Source organism: Falco punctatus (assembly GCF_963210335.1).
Source record: "Falco punctatus genome assembly, chromosome: 8".
In the NCBI taxonomy this organism is placed as follows: domain Eukaryota; kingdom Metazoa; phylum Chordata; class Aves; order Falconiformes; family Falconidae; genus Falco; species Falco punctatus.
Window position 1 is genome coordinate 21,841,618 of NC_137588.1, and position 19,367 is coordinate 21,860,984.

At 39.8% G+C, this 19,367-nt stretch overlaps 2 protein-coding genes across 5 annotated transcripts; one reads left to right on the forward strand and one right to left on the reverse strand.

Annotated features, from left to right (window-relative positions):
• Positions 1 to 797: 797 nt before the first annotated feature.
• G6PC2 (glucose-6-phosphatase catalytic subunit 2) lies at positions 798 to 15,332 on the reverse strand. Of its 2 annotated transcripts, XM_080398967.1 has the most exons (6): positions 15,199 to 15,332; positions 8,251 to 8,324; positions 7,819 to 7,928; positions 4,472 to 4,583; positions 3,074 to 3,189; positions 798 to 1,892 (listed from the first exon to the last, which is right to left on the reverse strand). In XM_080398967.1, exons 2-6 carry the CDS (start codon positions 8,298 to 8,300, stop codon positions 1,381 to 1,383), a joined length of 900 nt encoding a protein of 299 aa, XP_080255093.1. In that variant the 5' UTR covers positions 8,301 to 8,324; positions 15,199 to 15,332; the 3' UTR covers positions 798 to 1,380. The 2 variants fall into 2 exon arrangements, with proteins under 2 accessions (XP_080255093.1, XP_080255092.1); XM_080398966.1 differs by lacking the exon at positions 15,199 to 15,332 and having other exon boundaries at positions 8,251 to 14,085.
• Positions 15,333 to 15,383: 51 nt separating this feature from the next.
• SPC25 (SPC25 component of NDC80 kinetochore complex) lies at positions 15,384 to 19,189 on the forward strand. Of its 3 annotated transcripts, none has more exons than XM_080399048.1 (7): positions 15,384 to 15,496; positions 16,075 to 16,232; positions 16,318 to 16,383; positions 17,152 to 17,298; positions 17,444 to 17,548; positions 17,854 to 17,952; positions 18,932 to 19,189. In XM_080399048.1, exons 2-7 carry the CDS (start codon positions 16,079 to 16,081, stop codon positions 19,063 to 19,065), a joined length of 705 nt encoding a protein of 234 aa, XP_080255174.1. In that variant the 5' UTR covers positions 15,384 to 15,496; positions 16,075 to 16,078; the 3' UTR covers positions 19,066 to 19,189. The 3 variants fall into 3 exon arrangements, with proteins under 3 accessions (XP_080255174.1, XP_080255175.1, XP_080255173.1); XM_080399049.1 differs by having other exon boundaries at positions 15,454 to 15,549; XM_080399047.1 differs by having other exon boundaries at positions 15,464 to 15,612.
• Positions 19,190 to 19,367: the final 178 nt, after the last annotated feature.

Consider the following 19,367-nt stretch of genomic DNA (forward strand, 5'->3'; position numbering starts at 1 on the left):
TAGCAGGCTCTTAAATAAGGATTTTCAAATTGCTTCGGTAATTTGTATCATATTCATTCCTAAGGGCCAACTCAATCTATTCACCTTGTTTTCGCAATTAAATAAGATTATTTCCATTTCAGTTATCCTACAACTAACTAGAAGTCTTGAAGCTACATCATGTTTACATCTTCTAACCCTTATTGCTATCAGATGGTACATACACAGCCCTCATTACCCACATTATAGCCTATGCTGCTTGTATACCAAGTATTATGAGATGGTATCAGCAAAATATTGCTTAAGTATTGCTTAAAGATAGTCCTAAAAGCACTATGGAACAGTAGGTGCTAAATAGTGAATAAAATGGGAAAGTACCTGCCGTTACCTATTCAGAGCATCCACTTTATATAGCAAACATGTGTTTAATATATAAGTTGTGTGCTTAGGTAGATGAAGCTGACAATAATATAAACTTCCAATGACTTAATCTGCAATGACAGTTTCATGATTTACACAACTAACAACAGTGATTCAGGCTTGTGACTCTTGACCTGAGAAAATCAGACTAATTTACCTTTGCAATGCAGGAGCATGAACAACACTCTTGAGGTGATATGCTGAAATAATTTCATTATTGACAACTTTCTTCATCTGCTGCTCTGTGTAGGTGTACAGAACCCAAAGATTTGTTACACCATATTTATGCTTTTTCAATATCAGAGGTGTGATCTGTAACATTCGTGACTTATGTAATCACTTTTCAAAAGTAAAAATGACAAAACCCACACAGCAATGCAAAAATATATTCCACAGAGTCTAATTGAAATAAACTTTTATTTTTTTCTTATCTGGCTTAATCAGAAGCTGTTTTGCTCAGGAAGCTCAATAAGTTAAATCTAAAGCCTTGCTTATAACTACGCTGGCCTTTTTCACAGTGCCTGGGTGCCGCTGTACAGCTGCAGGTGGTGCGATACTGTCACACCATTATCTAGCAGTTTAATACACAATACCTCTCGCTATAAAAATTGAATATAGAGTATCACAATGTCCAACCGAGGCATGAAGCACCACCTAGCTGGAGATGGACAGGACTAAAAGACCACCAAGTAGCTAAATAAAACTAGTTGATTACACTTTAAAACTGTTATGACCCAGAATATTGGGTCATTTCTAACCATACAGCACTATGATTGCAATATTTCTAAGAACAAAATCAGCAATTAATATTTGTGAGCTGCCAACACCACCGATTTTGGATGTACTGGTTACTTACCAGGAGCACATCAAAGGTGCAGTGGCATCCCCCTTGGTTCAAATGAGCTAGCAAAAGTGCTTTTGCAGAGGGTTCTTGAACGGTTCGTATCCATCCCCACACTGCTAACCATTTGGAAACTTTATCTAATTAAGTTTCTTTTCAGTTGTCCTCATTAACGAGTGGACACAGTATGGAACCAAGGCAACTACAGTCAGAGGCATAGCTGCACTCTTACAAAAAGAGAGAATGTAGAATAAATACTCAGTATGAGTAGGTATCTTAATGAAATTATACAGCTGCAGCGTAGCTAAAGAAGCAGCTATACACAATATACGGAAACTTCTCTTACAGCTATTTTTACCTTTGCAGCTTGTGGTGAACATTTCAGAATTAATTCCGAGACCTAAGCCAAAGAGCGCCCCTAAATTCCTCACCAGTCCAGCAAACGGAGTTGTGTCAATGTTTATCCAGTCTGGGTTGGCACACCACTTCTTGGCCTTCGGCACAGACCACAGCAAGTCAATATCAAGAAGCTTGAGGACTAGATAAAAGCCAAGGGCAAAGATGAAAAGAAACAAGTTTGTCTTGATGTACATTCTCAAGCTTGCTGTCTGAATAGCAGGGGTATGCTCAAATGCTTCTGCCACAAGGATGCCTGTGGATTAGAAACTCAGTGTTACAGGGAACACCACGCTCATACTTTGAAGAAGCACTTTTTACAGTGTCCTTGCAGAATTTCACATTTGAAGACAGAAGAATATATCTATGTATTTTTATTATATATGTATATATACACATACAATTTACCACTTCTGTTGTAGATTACAAAACCTTTTCTCCCACTTCAAACTGCTAATTTGGAAAAAAAAGGAAACTGAATACCAAGCGCTCATGTTTCTGATATGAGGCATACCTTAGGCCTGACTGCATCTCTCTGATGACAACCTGTCAAATATAGATGTAAACTAGAACATTCCTTTTCCAAGAGACCCTCACGCAAAGGCTGCCCCAGCAATGCCAACTTCAATACCAGTTCCCACACAGGCTTTAAGTGTTGAAGGAAAAGACACAGAACACACTTATCTTCTTTCTTACTCATTTTATCCTGGCTGTGGAAAGGGAGAGCCGGACGGTAAGCTGTTAGCGAGCTGCCCAGGCTGCTCTGCATCCGTGAAAGAACTGGAGCAGGCAGCCCTGGCTCAGTGCCCTGGTCACCCTCCTTAAATCGGGTAGATACTAGAGAGATTGTTCATAGTCTGAACTCCCTAGATACAAATTTGAAACATGCTTAAGTAACTCTTAAAAATGTACTTCAGCTTCTGAAGTGACCCTGGGGAGTTTGCACAGCTAATTTGTGGTTTTTTTCTGTTTTGCCCCAGGTCTCTGGCCCCACGCTTGTCCACACTGCAGAGATGCTGGTTCGTGCCTGAACATCATCTGATGTGAACCAAATAGCTTCCTCCTGAGAGGAAAGGTCAGGGCCGTACAGGACCAACTTCCTCTCCCACCCCTGCGCCCCAGGCAGCACAAATAAGGATGAGATGCAGTCAGTACAAACCAGACAGCCTGTGGCAGTGTGGACATAATGCAGCCAGCATCAATTGGCACATGGACGAGGACTCACTCTGTGTGAATTACAGAGACAGCAGATACATACTACCTCACAAATTTTACCTTTAGACTATTATCAAATCCTTGATCGTCCAGAGAGTGGAGAGCAACACTAGAGCTGCAAGCTGAGTAGCACTACTAAAAATGTCTTGCCTTTTCTCATACTTCACTTTTTTCAGATTTTGCATATATGTTGAAAAAGAAAGAAAAAATTAGCAGCATTACCAGCAAATACTCCAAGAAAAACTTGATGAGGGAAATGTGTTGCTATGAATACTCTCGAGATGCACACACTGATCTGGATAAGCCAAAAAATACTCCAGAGGAATGACCATGTCAGTCTAAGAGGGAAAAGGAAGATGCTTAAAAATTAAGGCAAGACATTTCACCTAGTAATTTACACCAGGTCCCTTTGTGTCAGGCTTGTATTTTTACCAAGCAGAGGTTTACAAGGACAGAAGTTTAGAATCAGATGAATAAAAACTGGAAGTCAGTACTAAAACTTTAGGAGTGGTTGCTCTTGCAGTCACACCTAGAGCTGCAGGAACAGACCCCAGTAGTTTCAGGTCCAAAACACCACTGTGGTTTCAGTAATGAAAGTCATCCATGGCATGTTAAATTAGCACTAGTACCTTGAGCATATTTCTCATCATGAAGTCATACTTAAATGCAAAAGTTCAATTACTTGGTGACAAAATTCACATAGTACCGAAATAACCTTGTCAGGCTTGGAAAGAGCAGCCATCAAAGCAATTACGAGACTTCCCTACAGAACTGAGTAACAGAATCATAGAATGGTTTGGGTTGGAGGAGGCCTTGAAGAACACCTAGTTCCACCTCCCCTGCCGTCGGCAGGGACACCTTCCAGTAGAAGGGGTTGCTCAAAGCCCCACCTGACCTGGCCTTGAACACTTCCAGGGATAGGGCATCTATAACTTGTCTGGGCAACCTGTTCCAGCACCTTGCCGACCCCACAATGAAGAATTTCTTCCCAGTATCTAATGAAAACGTACCCTCTTCCAGCTTAAATCCATTCCCCCTTGTCCTATCACTACCTGCCCTTGAAAGAAGTCCCTCTGCAGCTTTCTTGTAGGTCCCCTGGAGGTCCTGGAAGGCGGCAGTAAAGTCTTCCTGGAGCCTTCTCTTCTCCAGGCTGAGCCACCCCAACTCCCTCAGCCTGTCCTCATAGCAGAGGGGCTCTGAACACCTTACACTTAACTATAGGGTAAGAAGGCCTACCATCAAATCAGTAAATTTATGTTCTAACCAAAAGATCCAACACATAAAGACAATTAATCAAATTCAAAATTTCCAACACTGAAGATGTGACCTGACCTTTAGTAGTTGGTTCCGAGATATTGTATGCAATGACTGCAATAATAACCAACCTATACAAATGGATGAATCCCCTTAATAATCTTTTTCTTCAGCTGCAGTAGATCATAATAAAAGTTTATTGTTTGGTTTGTGGGGGTTTCTTTTGTTTTGTTTTTTTTTGTTTGTTTGTTTTTTACAAACTGGACAGAACAGACTATGACTATTTGGTTAAAATAAGTCGATTAAAACCACAGCATGTATATAAAGAAATATCTGTATAAGTTAGAACAATGTAAAAACACTGACCTGTGAAGGGCAACTGCTGATTTATCTTTCCATCTAACTGTGTAGCTAAGTGCTGCTGTGACCATTACATACCAGACACAGGAAGATCCCATGGCATGTCCAGATGGACTTCCTAGTGAAAAAAAAAAAAGGAAATATTCAAGCCTAAAAATGACTGTGTCATTTGTCATATAGAAAATGTCTACTGGCGCTTACTCAGGCACCTAAACATTTAGAAAGAAAATGGTTACCAAGGGCTGAAAGAATGTCAACTGCTTCTCAAAAGTTAATTTTCTCAATATGAATTTTTCAGAAAACTCATATGGAATCCAGAATATTTGTCTGAAATCAAGTAGGTAAGGTAACAGCTTAACCATCTTATATTAGTGTCAGCTGGTACCTTGATTGGAAAGCATTGTATTTTTCCATTAGTTAGATTTGGATTGTGATTGAAAAAATAGAGCATCTTGGGCTTTCTTAGGGCTGTAGCATGTCGTGTAGAAATTATATATGAGGATGAGATGAGATAGGTTTTGAACGGGCTACCTCATAATTAAGGGAAGCAACTGAGATTTGGCTCTTTGTAGCACTCTAAACTAAAGTACTAGTATAACTTTAGATGGCCCTTCCAAATTGCTTTTTATCTGCTTGTCTAATTACCATAGTGTTAGTAATTGTGGTTGGGATCTGTGTCTCATCACTAATATTACAGTCCAGGTAATTCACACTGTAAGTAGCTTTGTAATAAATTTAGAAATATATCTTAAGTGTGATAGAAGAACTGTGTCTTTATGCTTTACTTTGATGTATTTTAGAAATTTTAAAGTGTACAATGTCAACTAGCTTGGAAACAGATTATTGGTGGAACTGGCAAGTGAAATGATGCTGCAATGTTCTGGACTAATTGCTGCACCCACTTCAGCCCATGACAGGGAACACTGTCTCATACAGACATCAACAGTGATATTCTTTTTAGTCCAGGTATACTACTACTTGTGTAATTTGTTTTAATTTAACAAATCAAATTTTAATTCTACTGGAAAAAATATGAAGCTACAGAGAAGTTCCTACAATGGTGAAAATCACCCAAAAAACCAAAGAATGCTGGCATGATGCAAGGGAAATGATTCCCCAAATCACCCTGTCACTTCTTTTCCCCTGTTCACCAGGTTTACATTCAACAAACTGAAATAGGAAAGGAGAGAAAATTAGATAATTGGAATCTGTCTACACAAGTCTTTTACAGCTTGGCTTTCTGTGGAGACAAAAGAGAAGTTAAAGGGACAGGGTTATTTCACTGGCAGAAGAAATAATTTTGACTGAAGAATGTGTTATGACCCAGCATTATATCGTAGTTTGCAAAGCAAAAGAACATTTCAGTGACGTAGCAAAGCAGGAATGCCCAGGAGGACAAGCACAGGGATTTCTGGCTCCCTGCACTCATGTTCGGTATTCTGCTTGGCAATATCTTTAGTAGTCACACTACCAACTCTTTTGTTAATTTTGTAACAGATGCATAGTGCCTTTTGGGAGTACCTTTAAGCAATATTTTCGTACACTTCTAAACCTCACAACAGAATAACTGTCACTGATAAGGAAATCATACTGTTGTAGATCAGCACTGGGAAAGCTTCTCTTTGTTGTCGTCCAGGAAAATGTCACCTAGGAAAAATGTATCATAGTTCATCTGCGCACCACCTACTAGAAACAGCATAACCTCCACCTTAAGGTTTGTGTTCTTAAAACCTTACAACTACCAGAGAACAGATGGCCGCAGGGTTCAGTTCATTCCAGAAGAACATACCAAATTCAGGTCCTAGATTGCCTGCCATGTAGTCATATAAACTGTTCCTTCAGCTTTCCCTTCTGTTGAGCTGTAGAGTTTGGGGCTCAGGCCATCCTAGCAATATCTGGATATGCCTTTCTCACAACTGTGGCTGGTTCTCTAATCTTTTCATATAAATTGCAGACTTAGAAATAGTATGAAATACCATGTAAGCTCACACAATGACTCTGTGCACCAAACAGCTGCACTGGCTGCACCTCCTCTTGTTAACGAGGAACAGGTTAGTGACAGATATTGTCAATGGTCAAGGGCAAATCTAGCAGTGGGAGAAAATGCGGTCATTGTGAAGTGCAAGTAAGGAATCAGTATGACAGTGGTACCCACTGGACAAAAATAGGAATGACCTGTTACTTCAGGAAGAAAGTAACAGGAAGAAAGGCCTTCTGGTTCAATGAAACACAGTGATTTTCTCCTTAGCCAGGGCTTAGAATTACATGGTTCTGAATGGGCTCAGTTCTGAAGGCTTGTGAAAAGATCTGAAGGACTTCAATGCTTTTGGTTAGGTCCCAGATGAATCCACTTGAAACAGACTGCAGATCAGATACAGACCAGGCATCATGAAACTCTGCCTGATGCAAGGGCTTAAGATGCTCATTCAAAATTCCAGTGTAATATAATGCAGGATATTGTGAACAAAATACAGCTGTGCAAACCACTTAAAAGCTTGCAGTGACATTGATGAGGTGCACAGCACATTCATTTACACAGTCTTGTACAATGAATTAAACTTAACTCAGCCAGTTAGCTCCAAGCAAGTTTACCTTATTTCACATATTAGGGTTGTACAAACTCATTTAACTGCAGCAGCATTGCATTTGAGTTCCACAGAGAAGACAGTAAGATATAAAAAAGTGAAAATATGCTGCACAGGAACATTTTTTTTTAAGAACTTTTCCCCCCCATGCATAAACGCATTTACACTTCGCCCCCCCCCTGCACCGCACACACATTCAGTGCCACTGTCTGGTTCTGGAAAGAGGAGTTGCATTTTCCATCTGCGATATGTTACATGATAGATTGTTGATACTATTGTTATTTACACTGAACCACCTACTAGTTTTTTGTGGTTTGAATAATTCTTGCAAGAGTGTACGAGCCCTCAAACTCAACAGCCCCCTGCTCTGTTCTGGAACACTCTAAAACAACATGGAATTTCTCTCCCCAAGCTGATGTCATCATTGGCACTACAACTGTTCCTAAAAGTGACCTCACGAAGCAGACAAATCACTCTTTCAGAGCCTATAACACATTCCTTTCTGATATGCTGGTTCCTTCTAGTAGGAGTAATTTTTAAAGCAAATCCCCCTCCCTTGCACTGTTTAAAGGCAATGAGGTAAACATTCTTGTCATGCAGCAATCAAATACCTATTGCATTTTATTTCTTCCTTTTTCTCTTCCTGTATTTTGGTGCTATTTTAAACATAAGCTCTGAGATCTGTATATCATACAAGGTCTTTGTAAGTCCCATCCGTCCTCCCCCCGCCAAAAGCCACTATCTCTAGTAAATGTACCAGTTTCTTACCTGGTCCGGTTTCACATGTTATAGGAAACTGTTCAAGGCATGGGCTTGACTGATTGGGATAAATCATTGTTTCTTGCACCCACCAGTATGGGCGATGGCCAAATAAAATCCTGACAAAAAAATAAAACAAAATGAAACAGAAATGCAATAAAAGGATGTTTATGTAAGAAGGCCTCAGCAAAGCACAATAAATAATCTTACAAGGAATATGAAGAGGTATATTGCCAAAACTATAATTGTTCTACAGGTTCTTCCTGTTTTATCAAAATGTCATTTTCAACATAACTTAAACATCTTCATTGTGAATTCCTGTTTTATAATTACAATGGAAAGTCTACTAGTACAATATTCACAGCAAATTTTCTAAACTTGAGGCACATATCGTAACCATCATTAAAAATACCAAACTTTAAAATAAATCCAGCTTCTTACCATTTAAATATGAGGTTGAACCAATCACCAATGACTGCCACCCATATCATTTTAGTACCAACCACTTGGTTGAGCTGAAACCAAAGAGGAAAATAAATTGAGAATATATTCCGGGGATCACCAACATGTGACATAAAATTAAGGAAATCCTGGTAAGCCCTGTAGTCCCTCTGTAAATGCTGAATGATAAGCACGCCATTGCTATGAAGGAGATCCATCTTAATGGATTCAACTGTACTTGAAATATAATAAAGTTCCTTTAATCTTAAGTTTCTAGTGATGGAGAATGAGAACCATGGAGAGGAACTATTAAAAAGTGAGAGAAGGTGATTGACGTTGCCTTTATATTGTATCGGCGTGGTGTACCCGGCCATTCCTAGAACACGTGGCTCCAAATCCCCAAGAAAGCACATGAGTCTGTTAGCACTGGAAAGCTTTTCTGTTTGCAAATTTTAATTGGAGGAAACTAAGTGAAGTACATGCTGAGCAACAGCAAATTGTGGGGAAGGTTTTGTAGAAACAGTGTGTGACTTATGCAATCCTTTGTATGAACAGTTGGAACATGTTTGCTTGAATTTGTTCACAGTTCATTTCTCTGCAGGATGGACATTAGAAATGTATATACTTCATTAAGTGTTGCCTGTGTAAAGCACAGAAAGAATACACAGATTATTGGTCTTTGCAGAACTGCCATTAAAGCTGTATGTTTCACTTCAAGAGAGAATTTATCTACCATGCTGTGTCTAATACTTTGCACAACACATTTTCAGTCTTGGAAAATACAACCGGCATCCATACGTCAACAATGCTGTTGAGTTCTAGATTCATTTTTAAAGCAGCAATATTCTCAAAACACTGAAAAACAATTGTTTCGTTCATAAAAGAGGCCACCTTAATCCAGGGCACAATGCAGATGAAGCTTAGTCTCCGAGCCATCTCATTCAGTGTCACCATTCTCATGTGTTGCTCACATGGTGCAAGTTCTACACACCTCTGCCAGAAGCAGCTCAAGCCCGACTGGCTGCAGCCCCTTCTTGCTGCCCTGCCTAGCAGAAATGGGACATTGCAGACCAGAGCAAGGTTGGAACACATGATTACGAACATTTCCCCCAAGTATTCCCAAGTGAAGCACTTGGGTTCTCCAGGGCAAACAGACAAGACAAAATGGAGATTCTGCCAGTTAGCAGGATTGTACGAGGTTGCATCAAATCATGTATTAGCACATCAGATTTACCAGTATTAGTACTAGTAACAGTAGCATAGGAAAAGATTATGTTTGTGAGGTGGCTACACAAAAAACTTTTTTCCACATGATAATAAATGGATACCAAAAGTCTGACAATACCATCATCTGATATCATCAGAGCGGCAAGAGGAAAACTTCAGTTCTTTATCAGGCTCTAATACTCAGACATATTCATATCTGCTATTAAAGACTGTCTATGTATCTGAAACAATTAAAATCAGAAAACAAAAGCAGGTGTATGTGTACACCGTGCACTTCCCTGCTGCTTTCTCCATAGCACTTAAAGCTGAACTGTACAAGCTGTGGAGACAAAAGATACGAACTACTTAACTGTTTTTGCTGAAGAGAGACTTCACAGCTTAACAGGGCTTTATGATGTGTGGTCAGGGAAGTCACATGGAAACATTAATAGATTCAACAAATAAGGCTTGACAATTAAATGGTCTCAGAAGACCTTTTTTCCTGACAGAATCTCACACTTACTTCAGCTCTCACATTGACGAAGAGTCTGTTTTTAGAAAGTTTTTAGCAGATTTAAGTCCTGTATGTTTATTGCTACCAGTTGCATTGAGCCATGTAGAAAACCTTAAAGTTAAAAAGGGATTTAAAATTCTATGTGCTGTTTCTGGATAGCTACTACAATATTTTTTCTGTACATTGACTAAATTATTCACTTCAACTGGTATCAGCTGATTTCAAGGAAAACCCTTTCAAAATCAAAACTTCAGGATATTTCAACAATAAGTATTTCTTAGCTTTTTAGCTGCAAGTATTTGGGGACGTTTGTTTCTTGCAAAGCCATATAGCTTATAGCTTTCCAGGGTGTCTCACAAGGGAACTGTCACATAAATAATGGAATTAATTTTCCCTTTCCCAGTTCTTTCCTAATAACTTACTTGTTTAGAAACATCTCACTCAATAACTTTTTGTAATAATTACTAGAGAAAATGTCCTTTTGCTCATCTTTTTTTTTCCCCCTCTAAAAGTATCTCTCCTTTTAAGAGAAGTAGGACTTAAAACAATCACAATAATGAAAATCACTCTTTTACACATGTCGGGGTTTAGTATGCAAAAATGTGGAAAATCTGAGCTTTTCTTCTGGTTTTCAATCTAGTTTTATACAGAATAATTAGCTTTACATATGACTGTAAATGTCAAATCAGTTGGCGGCTGAGTAGCAGCCATCTTACTTCTAGTACTTAGTTAAAACAGCAACTGTAATGAGGTTAAGTCTAAATAACTATTGTTCTGTTAGGAAAAATATTTTGTAATAAGAAAGTTTCCATCAAGATACAACTTAATGTCCTCAGGAGTCTACAGGTAATGAAATAGATCACATTCCCATCCCTCAATGCCACCAGTTACTCAATGGTATCAGAAAAATTGCCTCTCTGACAGGATGTGCAGAACCATAGCAGTAAGTTTTTGCATACTTGCTTTATTTATAAATATAAAACCACCCACCCACATTATCCACTGGGATGGTGCTGCATCTGCTCAGGCTGAACCCTTCAGACAGAACGACTGAGGCACACTTTGGTTCCTCAGAAACTTTAAGATAATGTCTGAAGGTATGTCTTGGCAGTGTTTCAGTACAGTAACCTCTTTTAGTACAAATGCTAAAGGTCTTCTGATACTAATTTTCACTTTAAAGATTTTGCTGCTGATCCATATGCTGCTAATGATCTTTCTTAGATAGAAAGAGAAGCACCTTAGATCTACTGAAGACAAACAGCTAATAGCAAATGTAAATAAGCTTTAATTTTCTTCTACATTCTGACTGTTTCAGAAGCTCGTACATTCACATCTTAGACATACCTGAGGAGTCATATTTATAAAAGATGTTTGAAAAATCCCCACAATCTAGAAAGCAGGAAGTAGGAAGTTTTTGGAAGAGGTAAGCAGGTTTCTGTGAGAGGTAGTTCAGGCGATGTTATCCCTGTGCCTGGAAGCACTCATGATCCCGCTTCACCCAAGAGGCAATCAGCAGCTGACATGTGAGTCATCCCTTGTCCTGCCTGTGATATTTGGCAACCTATAGAAGTGTGAGACACTAGACTCCCAGCCCTAATAACCAGCAGAGAAAAGATGGTAAAACACATCTTGAAAAACTGTATTTAATAACTTGCTTAAACTAATAAAGGAGAAATACTTCCTAAATAGGCTTTTTCCCCTCCTTTTCTATGCAAGGCACTGCAAAATGCTTTTGTAATGCACTTAGTTTCAAAGTCACTTCAGATAAGATATGAAATAAAACTATTTGCTGTATTGTAGTATGTAGAATTGTGAGGAAAACTCGATCTGTACAAAATGGTCAGAATGTATATGCAAGGAGGTTTTTAAATCAAAGCCATTTTGATATTATAGAATGAAGGTTTGGACCTCACATGATCAAGTGAGATCTTAGTGGAAAGCACAATCCTTAAAATGTTACCTGTTCATATAAAGAGGTTTTAATTGATTGGTATTTTCCTGATGTATTTAAATGTCCAAGATATACAAAATGAGAGACTGTTGAAAACTGCATATATTCTTGCAGGAAATGTAGAAAGAAGATTGATGGTGATGATCCACTGAAGGGAGGATAAAATGTTTAGAGGTGCTTTATACCTACATTGTAGAGTAAATATTACATAACAGGTATCAGATGTTGTTAAGCAAATATTTGCAAGGGAAGGGAAAGGCACCAAAGCAAACATTTTATAAAACACTGTTAATGGAGGACTCTGTGTGGTACATTATGCTTAGTAACTTGAACAGTAACATGAAGCGCCAAATGACATGCAGGCTACTACTAATAGGGAACAGAGAGCAAGAACTTGCTACAGAGGAAACAGCACATCAGGATTTCTTCCTTTCTTTCTTCCTTCCTTTCCCCAGGCAGCCCGGCTCAGGCTTCTTCACAGTTGCACCCACCAGTAGTTTCATAAACCAGTTGCTTTCTCTGGCCTCTGACACCTTCCTCTAATCTTTCCTACTTGATACACTGTCATTCTTCCTTGCTATACAGCTACTATGCAAATATAGGAAACTAACAAAACTCCTGTTTGCAATGCACAGTAACTGCCTGACCTTAATACTGGTTTATATTTGTACGTGTAATACTGTAAATGATACCAACAATGCATAGAATACAAATCTGGCATGTTCATGGAAAAGTCTTATCTAAGGAATTCTAGTTGTTAGCAGTATGAAGAGCTACTGTTAGTAATCACATGCAACATACAGTTCAACAGTGAAAAAAAATCCTTCCAGTTCCACAAACTACAAGCAGAAACAGTCTGGACCCATAAAGGCAACAGTCTCCACTGGGTTTTTTTGTTTTCTTTCCAGTAATATCATGGCCTATTATTATTATTATTCTGTGATCCCTGACACTAGCTCTGTGCCAACCATAGCTCAGTGAGGCCAGAAACCTGTCAAGTAGCTGAGTCTGTTTCATTAGCACCTGCTCTTCCGTTTTGTGTTCCTTTAGCAGCTTCCACCTAAGCTGCAGTAGCTCTCCAACCCTGAACTATAGCTCTCAGCCCAGCTCTGGCATGGCCTGCTACGGACTTTGAGGCAGCAACAAAACAAAGCAACAGATCTTTGTTGGCAACACCCTGCTCTTCAGTTTGCTCCCAGGTTAACTGCCACCCTGCTGCTATCGCCATACATCTCAGAACCTTCAGTTTAACCAAGTGCCCTGGGGTTACAAAGACCCATGAAGAGCTGGCAAATGCAGAAAATGGGTACATGGTACAATGACATTGCCTTCAGCAAAGCTCATAGTGCCAGAAACAGGGTAAATCACTACTGAAGCTTTCTCCCATCCATGACTACCCTGTGGCTTCCTGTGGCAAACAGCAAAACCCACTTCAGAACAAGCTTCTGGGCTAGTTACAGTAAGGCTAGGTACCAATGTTTTCCATTATGGAGCCTCCTGAGTCAGATCTAATGACCTAATGGAGGATTTAAGAAGCATATGACCTGTGCTAGTTTGGGTCACGAGGCCACATTTCTGTTTGTGGTAGGTAAGAGCTGTCAGTTTGAATAGAAAACCAGTACCTGCTAAACTCACCATGTTTCATTTAAATGTGGTTGGTAACCTGATTGTGGAGAGAGTTCCTAGTGGGAAAGTAAGGTTGAGGACAAGTTATACTGTAAATTCATGACTCTAGAAAACTCTGAGAAAAGGACTCCCAAATCAGTCAGAAAAAAAGATCAATTAAGGTACGGATTGTGCCAGGATATGTCATAGGCTGTATTTAGTCCTTGGCTGGTGAAAGTCCAAAACAAAGGAATAGGACTAACAAAAATCTAGAAAAACTTGACAGAGAAAAACAGATACCAAACATTTCAGAGCTAATGCTCGCTACTGTGGGGTGAACCAGACTGAAAAACCCACCAAAAGATTACATATTAGACTTCAGGATTCGTTTAGATTGTTGAATTTGTATTTGCTGAACTACAGGGGTTGGGGAAATAGTGTCTTCAGAAAGTTATGAGGTCAAATAATAAAGGCTAGGGATACCAGTGGCCACATATACACTTGATATTGGCAGCATTCAGTTGGCTAGGTTTAAGGTCTGGTTGAGAAAAAGAGAAATGGTCCTAGTTTAAAAAAAAAAAAAAAAAAAAAAAAAAGCCGTAACATATAGGCTCCATAATGCCCAAATTTATACGTGGCTAGGTAATCATACTTGAACCAGCCCAGCTTCAGTACATAAAAGTCTGATTCAGCTAAGAAACACTGGTCTAATAATTACTTTTAGGACTAATGCTAAGAAAACTTTGAAATCTGGAGAACAGGTGTCCGAGTCAAGTGAGATAGAAATATAGTTGGATAGAAGTGCTATCCAACAGCAGTAACAGTTTATACATGAATAATGCAACTAATAGGTGGTGGTCTTGGCTCAGACTTTGCTGTGGGTCCAGTGTGTGTGAGAGAGTAATTAATGGCTTCAGACAGCAATTCTCAATGCATCCCTATGTTTACATTATTCTGAGATCATTTGAATAGCACTAAAGTAAAAAAAAGTTAGGAGAAGTTCATTAGCTATGGCAACAAGATGACTAGTAAATAGCTTCCATTATAAACTGAAGGTTGGTGTACCAGGGATTACAAACTAGTGTTTATTCAGAGCCAAAAGGGAATATAGTCCAACTGGAGAAAAATAAGGCGCAGTCTCCTAAAGAGAACATTCATAACCACAGAGGCTTATGACAAGTGTTTGACTGGGCACAGGCAGGGCTGCTATATTGTGGTTTTGTTCATACCAAGGACTACAATTAGCTCCTATCATAAAGATCTACCTTTAAGGTAAATGTTTATGATTTACCTATTATGAAAAATTACTACCGTTATCATGAAGGTAGGTAAATAGCTCCACGCTCACGAGAGAATTCAGGCTCGAGAAATTAAAAGGCAATTCAGGAAACTTACTCGTAAACAACTTTGTCACAAAGCTTACAACTGGGTTTCCCCAGGTATGTTCCGTGAATAAACTACAGACACTGGCAAAAAGTCCCAGCTTCAGCGGCGCGTAAAGGAGCTCACTTGCTCCCAGTCCGAACCCGGTTTCCCTCAGCACAGACCAGTAAACGGCACAAACCACACCAGGCCTTTCACCCACGGGCAGCCCGGCCGTGGCCCCCTCAGCGGGCCCCGAAAAAACGCCTTAACCCTAACAGGGTTTCCCAGGGGAAGGAGACGGACTCACAGGTGCCTCTCCCTCGCAGCACCGGCAGCGACGCCCCCGCAAGCCCAGGGGCACACCGCAGCGGAGCCAGCATCCGCCTACCTCGCTCCATCATGGCGGGTCCGCCTCGCTCGGCGGGAGGGAGCCGTTACCGCAGCAACAGCACCAGCAGCTCCCATACCGCCCTGCGGGTCTAGTCGTGGCGGGAAGGACGGCTGAGCCTATCAGCGGTGCGCTTGTTGCGAGGCGGCCGAGAGGCGGCGCCCAGTTAGAAAGCAGCCGTTGGGGACGCGGGAAGACGCCGGCCGTTTGAAAGCTGGTGGGTGCGGGCGGGCTCGGTGGCGTGTCTCTCGCTCCGTCCCGCTCCCTTGGGTGAGCCTTGACTCGGCGGGGCCCCTTTTGCCCCGTCCCGCTCCCCTAGGCAGGATTCGGCAGGTACTGTGGAGCGCCGCTTGTTTGCGGGGCCGTGGCGGCCGCCGTTAGTGTCTGGTCGGATGGAGAGGGGGGGTGCCCCCCTGAGGAGAGGCCCCGCTCGCTGCGGGCCCCGCGGAGGGCAGCGGAGCGGTGGGCGGCAGCGGTGCGCCGTGCGGCCGGGGGCTGCCGGGGTCCTGGCACCGGCTGTCGGTACCGTGGCGGCCCCGGGCACGGCGCAGCGCCGCGCCTCCCCCTGACGCTGTGGGTAACCCCTTGCTGGTGGAATAGCCAGAGAAACGTGGCTGCCGCCGTTACTGCTTATTGTGGTAACGGCAGCAACAAAAGCGGCTCTGGGAAGAGGACTTAACAGTGCGAGGGGGTAGAAAGGGCCCTGAAGGTTTCTCCTGTAATTGCGGGTTACAACCGCTACGACTGTCTTGCGTGTCTTGACACTACGTTTATTCACTTAGGTGTTTGTTGTAGCATTATGGCGAATATAAAGACAGAAGATGAAATAATCCTCTTCGAAAGAGAAATGAAGGAGTTTTGGACCAAATTAAAAAGTATTTATGACACTGAACTGATCAGTGAGACTTTAGCACTAAGAGATTCATGCAAGGAGTCCGTAAAAATGCTTTCAGGTAAAAAGACTTATGTTCCTGCTACCTCTACTTTTTCCAAGTTATCCTCAAACTTTTTCAGATAACAAATAATTTTCCATTACAGAGAAATGGTCTAAGAAGCTTAAAGAAGGAGATCTGATGATTGATAAAATTCACGAGTATAGCAAAGGTACAGTATAGTTTTTAATTATTGTCTAGCATTTCTAAAAATTAACTTAATACAGCTGAATAATATGTTTATCTTCCCATTTTAAAAGGTAAGTAACATCATCAGAATGAAGTTACAATGAATTCAAACGTATTTGGTTGGTTACAGGATGTAAATTGCAACTCAAAAGCAGTTGGAAAACTTCATTGATGATGTGAAAAGATAAAGGTCTAGTAAAAGTGTTCAGTATAGTGGTTTTGGTGCTTAAGTATTTAAAACAAAGTACCAGAACTTGCTGACTGCAATAAAACGTAAATTAAGATTGCTTAGTAAAGTTAAATACTAGGTTATTTATGCCTCTTCTGTATTAGTAATAATTATAGTCAGTCTATCAGTCTAGGATTAACTTCTCTGAATTCTGTAGTTAAAATTCAGAATATCAGGTAAAAATAACTGCAGCTCTAATATCAATCAAGAGTTTCCATTTCTTGCTTCATGTCAAATTATTTGTCCATTATTTATATAGTGCTGGCACCAGAAACAATTTGCATCTGGTTGAAGTATTGGGGGGGGGGGGGGAAGGAAGAAAAGCTTTTTTGAATAACTTTCACTTGAAGTGTTTACTTAATGCTGTTAGTCTAGTTATGCTGACTTCTCTCTTCAGCTGATATAGCATGTGTTTCACTAGTGTTATTCAAGTAAGTCATCTCAAACTATATAGATAAACACTAAATAGCAGGGACATGATTAATCAACTGTATATGTTCATATTTTCTTGCCTGCTTTCAGAGATCCTCCAGCAGAGCCAGCACGTGTCAGAAAATCAAGAGCGTTTGACAGAAATAAAATCTAACCTAAATCAAGAAGAAGAGCAAAGGAAGGACTTGACTGACAGCATTCAGGAGCTTAAAGAAGAGTTGCTGAAGAAAAAGGAAAGTAAGCAAGTAAATGACAAGTAAATTTTCTTAATTACAGGAGGAATTGTTTTCTACACTTGCTTTTGATGGGCTTTTCTACTGTTCTGAATATTTGTACTGTGCTTGTTTTACTTTGATATTTACGGCGGCTTTTAAAATTCTAGTAATATCTTCTAAAAACAAAGCCACTAAGGAGAGAGTGGAACGACTATGCAAGTTCAAAGCATTGTTTGAAGAGCGGCTTGGATTGGAGATACGCAGAATTCACAGTAAGTTTCTGTAGTTTTCATGTGCAGTAATACAAAGTGGTTAACATTGGATTGTGCAGTGAAGAACATACTAGCTTACACAACTGCAGGATTATCTTAGCTAAGGTATTACCAGTGTCTCCCAAATAGCAAAATACGGTGTGTTAAAATGCACCTGTCTTTCAAAAGAGACTAGGGTTGCCTAATTTGTAAGTGTTCTAAGAATATTAATTGAAACGGCAGCTTTTAGTGTGATTTTAGTCATCATTGTGACTCTCTTAGTAGAGGTTACTGGTGTTAATTAATTCTGTTTGTGTATGTTTTAGATGAACAATTACAGTTTATATTCAGACACATTGACCACAAAGATCCTGACAAGCCATATGTATTTACGCTTTCCATAAATGAACAAGGAGATTATGAAGGTATGGGAATTTTGAATCTTTAAGCAAAGGGACAGAATCTAATGCCCCTATTTGAAAGAAAGGGGAAAGAAGTAAAGTGTGGTTTGGTTTTAATCTTTATCTTCCAATTTCTGAATCAAGAATTTTGCAGTGGTAATTTTTTTTTAAATGAGGTTTTTCTTTTTAATTTCTATGAAGATAAAACTGCTTGTCATCAATCCCCTCTGTCTGTGGAGTTGCAGTTTACTTTGTATTGAACAAAGCAGAAGAGAATATAGAGATAGGTACTTCAGTTTGTGGTTTGTTGCTGCTTCTGTTTTTGCTGGAGTGGGTGTTTCTGCTGACAGGCATATTCCAACCTGTTTGAGAAGCCTAGAGGGTAGAAGTTATGTGACATGAGGAAGATTAAAACTTGAAATCCAGCATTCCCATTCTGTAAGGGTACAGCCTTTCGTATCTGAAAGCTGTTTTTGCAGTACAGATCTGCAGTTATGAAGAAGAGCAGTGGTGATTTGAGTACTGTGCTGAGTAGCTTCTAGACAGATGCTGCTGTTGCTCTGCCTTTAGGTATGGACTGAATAGATTTCTGGTTTTACTAATTCAGATCTAAACTGTACTGAAGTTAAAAGTTTATCACATGCTGGACACTACATCAGTTTTCAATCTGCCTGCCTGCAGAGCAACAGAAATCCTGTCTGCAGAGCAACAAAAATGTTTAGGAACGTGTTTCAATTTTTGAGCAGGCTGTGGATTACTGAGAAATGCTGGGAATTCAAGCAGGAGCACAGCACTGAGTGGTAGGTCTGGAAATAAAATAAAAATAATAAAATTATGTGTTCTTTGAGGCTTTTGCTTTGCTGGAATAAAATTATTTAATAGGCTACTCAAAATACTTAAGGAAGCTGAAATGTACAAAGATAACCTACATTTGTATTTCATAAGCATGGAAAAAACCTAATGAATTTTTTTATAATAATATTTTGGAAACTTGTCTTTTTAGTGACTTCCTGTTCTCCTCCTCTGGACTGTATAGAAGAGTTCCAGCTCAAAGTCAGAGAAACTAACAATTTTTCTGCATTTGTTGCAAACATCAGAAAAGCTTTCACTGCTTTATCTTGTAAACAGTCTGTATAAAACCAGCTTATACCTCTCTTCCTAGTGTCAAGCACACTTTTTTTTCTTTCCTTGCTGTATTGTGAAAGTATGCATTTATCCATGTTTTACTTTAATTTCTAAATAAAGAAAAATGAAAACAGTATTTTAGTCCACTGTCATCTAAAGTCATTTTGGATCATTCTTCAAACAACAGTAAAATCAACTACTTAACTGAATGGCTGCAGACATGCAAATTTTGATCTACTAGCAATGGATTAATGTTGTAATGATCTCTATTTAACTATTCATCACAGGAGAAAACAACTGAAATAGGCCCTCAG